General features: G+C 41.6%; 1 protein-coding gene across 1 annotated transcript; it reads left to right on the top strand.

Moving 5' to 3' along the window:
* On the top strand, nt 1-4700 carry tomm40l (translocase of outer mitochondrial membrane 40 homolog, like). Its single transcript, XM_032535858.1, has 10 exons — nt 1-183; nt 1550-1770; nt 1888-1955; nt 2222-2314; nt 2404-2505; nt 2889-2994; nt 3153-3275; nt 3372-3448; nt 3614-3716; nt 3944-4700. The coding sequence occupies exons 2-10, from the start codon at nt 1551-1553 to the stop codon at nt 4081-4083; spliced, it is 1032 nt and encodes a 343-aa protein (XP_032391749.1). The 5' UTR covers nt 1-183; nt 1550; the 3' UTR covers nt 4084-4700.
* The last annotated feature ends 748 nt before the right edge of the window (nt 4701-5448 follow it).

Below are 5448 nucleotides of genomic sequence, written 5' to 3'. Positions count from 1 at the left end.
AAAACCTTTCGACACATCGTTTGCCTGGCAGGTGTTTCCGCCAATTATTCTTCAGGATCATGGTCCGTCATCCAATTGTAACGTGTCTTGAGAAAATAGGAGGGACCCTAGCGTCACCCACTTCTTCTTCGTTGGTGCTACCGGATTCAACTTCCGGCTGCATCGTCCTCTGAAAATCACAACGTGAGTAGTTATCGTTAGCTCTGTGTTTTGTATAACAAGAGGTTTAACTGTAAACATTAACTTATTAGCTGTATTTTTCTGCAGTTGAAATCTCACAAAGTGATGTTTGTTTTCCTTCACCGGCACCAACCATATGTTTAAAGGCTGTCAGCTGCTGGCTGGAAGCTAGCTAGCTGAGCTAACTTTTCCATACTGGCTTGTAGATGAAGCAGGTTTCATTCAAAACATTAGCTACATCTAATAATGATAGCAGTTAGCGATCGCTGTTTGCTTACTTATCTTCATCACATAACGTTATTGTTACTTATTATTAACCGGTCTTTCTTACCTGCTGCTGCTCTTTCTTGGTATGAATGACCATGATCTGTGTGAAAGGTTAAAGGGGCCCTCCACCGATTTTACACATGAAGATACATTTACTCATTATGGGAAGTATTACTTAGCCTGAGGCCTGTGGCACTGTTTTTTTTTTGGTAGCTCCTTGGAAATGCACCCTGATGATGTCATCAGGGTGCATTGTGTCCTTGTTGTACGAGTTCATTTAATTACCGGTTTCTGACATGCAAGTTGTGTACATGTCAACATCAGATGGTTTTTTTTCTGTAAGCTTGGATGTATCTGACTAGGGCTGGCAGGATTGACCAGAAATGCATGCTTCTGTTAGACTGGGTTAACCCCGCCCACGATGACGATAGAGAAGCGACCAACAGCTTCTTGGTTACATTAAACATAGCGGCCACCGAACGCCAGCAAAGCGCAGCAACCCGTTGATGACGCTGTCGCTTCTACGCCACCCGGATTGTTGGTCTGTTCGGTTGCAGGAGTATCCAGTTGCGTACAGAGACATTTGAACTACGCCCGTTGGTAAGACAGAGCACACCCCCCAGACCCCCGAGCTTGGCTTGGTCTGGTGACAGCCAGACGATGCTTCTGTGCATCAGCGATACCATATTTTGCATTTCAAATTGTACATGTTGAGTTTGAAATTTGTGGCCGTTAACCAGGCGTAGGAGGTCTAATAAAGCTATTGGTGAGTTTTATGTAAAATATAGAATCCAAAATACTTTTATTGTGTATTATACGTCTTATGGGGTTATGGTCAAGAGGTAGTCTTAGCTTCTGCTTCTCCGATTCTTCTCTTGAAATCTGTCAGTTGTATTCCCAAATGTTACAACTTTACATGTTAAACTGCTGTACACTGTTGGATTGATCTGGCCTGCCTGCATCAATTACACTACATTGATCAGGTTCTTTATTGTCTTAAAGTACGTTGCTTTACCGTTATCTACTGTGTCGATGACATTAAAACTCAATGCTACTACCAACAGCCGGTTGAATAATCACTCCCCTAATTTGTCTCTGACAGAATGGGCAGTGTTTTGGCTGCCAGCTCCCCCAACCCTCCACCCCCTGCCTCTGGCGGTGCTGCTGCTGCTGCCCCTGGGTTGACGGTCCCACCAGGCTTCGGGATGCCACCATTGTCCCCAGTTATACCCTCTACTGGGGCAGCCTCAGGACAGGAGCAGGAGACAGAAAGCTCTTTGCCCAACCCGGGTGCATTTGATGAGTGTCATCGCAAGTGTAAAGGTAAATGGAGATTATTAAAAAAAAAAATCATTATGTACATAATAATTTATATTTATATATCTGGTTTTGCTGTCTTTATTTGGTCTTTTCTAACGGCACCCGGGTTTTTCTTCTCAGAGGTTTTCCCTATGCAGATGGAAGGCGTCAGGCTAGTTGTCAACAAGGGCCTTAGCAACCACTTCCAGGTCAGTCGAGTTTTTTTTTACATCAGAGATTTTTACCAACAGAAATTGGAACGTTTTGTCCTGTATGCATTTCCCTTTGAGTAACTGATCCACAATATAAAGCCTGAGTATTTCTCAAAAGTTTGAGTTCTTCTATTAGATTTTAGTCTGATGTGTGTGCCTTAAACTCCAAACTTAAATTCCTGTGTGGAACAGACCAAAGTAAGTGAACTGCAAATGTGTTTAAAGGTCTATTTTTTAATTGTGTCCTTTTTAAACTCTTTAAGGTGAATCACACGGTGCTGCTGAGCACCACGGGAGATTCCTCCTACAGGTTTGGTGCTACATATGTTGGAACAAAGCAGATGGGTCCAGCAGAGGTATGCTGCCGGAAAGTCACTGTGAATCTGTAAGATGTTTCTATTTTCTTTTTTATATAAACTATGAAACCAATGGTCTTTTTGTTCAGTTTTTTCCAGTCATGGTGGGAGACATGGACAACAGTGGCAGCCTTAACGCCCAGGTCATCCACCAGGTCACCAGCAGAATACGGTCCAAACTGGCCTTCCAGGTAAAGCGCAAACATTTTTTTCCTATGGTACTTAAATACCATTGGTGCTGTAATATTTATTTACTTTGACAGTTTATTTCCATTTAAGTTTTTCCTTATTTCTCTCACTGTGCATGATGTCAACTTGAGCTAGATGGATACATTGGCAGGCCCAATTGTAGTTTTTTGTAGGTTTATTGTTTCTTGGGAATAGTAAGTTAAAAAAAAAGGTTTAACCAATTTGAGTAACTATACAAAGTTTGTGTTGATGTAAAAAAACAACAACAAAGTACCCGCTGATGTATCAGTGTTAGACATTTTGAAATTGCAAATCAAGATATGGGTATCGCCCTTGAGAATCCAGGATCAGTCGGACCGTAACGTTAACTCTGTCATGTCCTCAGACACAACAACATAAGTTTGTGAACTGGCAAGGCGATGCGGAGATTAAGGGGGAAGATTTTACTGCAACGATGACACTTGGAAACCCAGATGTCCTCGTCGGCTCTGGTAGGTCTTCAGTCATCACTTTGTCATCCAAAGACTACAATTACTTTCTATCTTTAAATATTTTAGGATTGGTGTTTTTTTCTGTAAATAGACATCTCATTAAACCAAAACAAAGATTAGTTCGGAAGCTGAACACCTGTATTTTGTGCCCCTGTCAGGTATTGTTATAGCACACTACCTCCAGTCCATAACGCCGGCTCTGGCTCTGGGGGGGGAGCTGGTCTACCACCGCAGGCCGGGGGAGGAAGGCACAGTGATGTCTTTCGTCGGCAGATACATAGGTGAGACGCACGTTATTCACCTGTTTCGCAAGGTTTTTTTCCTTTTATTTTTAATTTTTGGTGAAACCAGTATTGACTTGACCCCCCTCTCTATAGGGAGTAACTACATCGCCACGTTGACCCTCGGCTCTGCGGGGGCTCATGCTTCGTACTATCACAAAGCCAACGAGCAGGTAACTTTGTTTCCTTTTATACTCGTTTGTTTTTCAGCCTCTGTCAAAAACACATCGCAAAACCATTTGCAGCTTGCAGACAAGTGGATAAATGCTCAATGACCTAAAGGGTTTTTTCATAAATCTGCATTCATCGGGATCTAACTGTCTGCTGCTCTTTAACAGTTGCAGCTCGGTGTGGAGTTTGAGGGGAGCACCCGCATGCAAGACACCAGCGTGTCGTTTGGCTACCAGCTAGATGTGCCTAAAGCTAATTTACTGTTTAAAGGTACGATGTGCATACACTCTTTATTCCAGGTAAAACACACAGCTGATCCTGCACAGGTAGCTTTACAAAGTCTCCACCAAAAACTTATCTGTACTTTTTATTGAAAATGCATTTGTTATTTTAGTTTTTTACAAATGATAAACAGGACAGTGCGCAGGCGTACATGTCTGCAGTTTTTTATATCCCTCTTTATAAAATCTAATATTCTGTCTATTGCTCCCTTTAAGGTTCAGTAGACAGTAACTGGGTCGTTGGTGCAACATTAGAAAAGAAGCTGCTCCCGCTGCCGCTCTCTTTGGTTCTCTGCACCTTCCTCAACCACCGCAAGAACAAGTTCCAGTGCGGTTTTGGCATCACCATCGGATAGACTGAGCAGCTGGTCATCGACCAGCAGACCTCACAGAACAGACGGACCCACTATGGACAAGCAGACTATGCCATGTACAACACTGTGTGTCCCATCACTTCAATCTGCTCCATTCGGCCATTATCATGTTATTGGTTTCATCAAATGGGGTGAATAGAAGGTACTATTGTAAATGTATTGCGTTAATCATGTAAGATTAATTAACTGAATGATAAGAGGTGAAACAGTAATGTGATTGGTCAGGGGATTTGTTGATTGTGGACTCTCGACACAAACCAATAGACCGGAGAAAGACTTAACACATTAAGAGACATTACAAGATTACTGGTTTTTTTCACTGAGTTTTTTTCCCCTTGCTCCAGTCTTGAATTGAATTCTTGTTTTTTGATTTTACTGTAAAGTCTGTCTCGGCGTGCGGTGAATGAAATCCTGGTCATTTACTTGTTTAAAGATGATTTCTTGGTTTACAAGCTATCAGAAGGAAGTGTGCTGAACTGCATGTCACATTTGCAACCCGTCACTTGTTTTGTTGCCTTTTTTATGTTGCATACATATGTGGAAAAGTATATATGACCTTTGTATATACCTCTTGGAAACTGATAAATACCATTTCTTACTAAAAGAACTGCATGTCTTTGGTCGTTTCCTTCACACGATCTTGTCTCTACTGGAGTGTGAGAGACTATGATAAGGGAATATTATTATTATTATTATTATTATTATTAAGATAAAGATTTTACACCCCTAAACTCTGCTGAATGAGTTCAATTTCAACTTACACAAAAATAGGGGGGAAAGACATAAGACCCCTTTCCAGTAATGTCTCCACGCCATTTATCTTTCCCAAAATCCTGACTAAAAAGTTTAACCCCTGCCAGATATGATAATCCAGTACAAATGGGATGCAGGAAAATGTCAGGTTCATAACACTTTACCTTACTAAATAATGACGGTCAAGCAAGAAACCGAGACTCAGAAGGCAAATGACAGTTAATTGACAGTTGCAAAAGGGAAGTACCACGAGAGCAGCCTTTCCGCAGCGCAGCTCTAGTGGAAACTTCAACATTTCTCGCAGCTCTGTCCCTTATTTCAAACACACACAGAAGATTCACAGGTGTTGATGTAAGGAGGGTCTAATGCCTACGCCAGAGACCCTGGGCTGGCATGTACCTCGGATCTAAGGCTCTGGTTATCTTCTGTGATATGCAACAGCGGGACATTTATTGCCTTTTGTTTAGGCAGCAGCGACTGAAGAAACACAGACACGGCTTGAAAGAAACATGGTATTGTTAAATGTGCATATAATAATAAACATGAAAGTTATACTAAGTAGGAAAGTTATAAATGAAAGTCATAATATTTTAA

The sequence above is a fragment of the Etheostoma spectabile genome, chromosome 14, assembly GCF_008692095.1.
Source record: "Etheostoma spectabile isolate EspeVRDwgs_2016 chromosome 14, UIUC_Espe_1.0, whole genome shotgun sequence".
Lineage (NCBI taxonomy): Eukaryota > Metazoa > Chordata > Actinopteri > Perciformes > Percidae > Etheostoma > Etheostoma spectabile.
Note: the sequence above shows the minus strand (reverse complement) of the source record. Positions and strands in the feature narration are given on the sequence as shown.

What these genes read in the sequence shown, in the direction of transcription:
- tomm40l (XM_032535858.1), top strand. Translation starts at nt 1,551, where the DNA reads ATGGGCAGTGTTTTGGCTGCCAGCTCCCCCAACCCTCCACCCCCTGCC. An exon ending in GGTCCAAACTGGCCTTCCAG is followed by an intron (nt 2,506 to 2,888) that starts GTAAAGCGCAAA and finishes TCATGTCCTCAG; the next exon opens with ACACAACAACATAAGTTTGT. An exon ending in ATCACAAAGCCAACGAGCAG is followed by an intron (nt 3,449 to 3,613) that starts GTAACTTTGTTT and finishes GCTCTTTAACAG; the next exon opens with TTGCAGCTCGGTGTGGAGTT.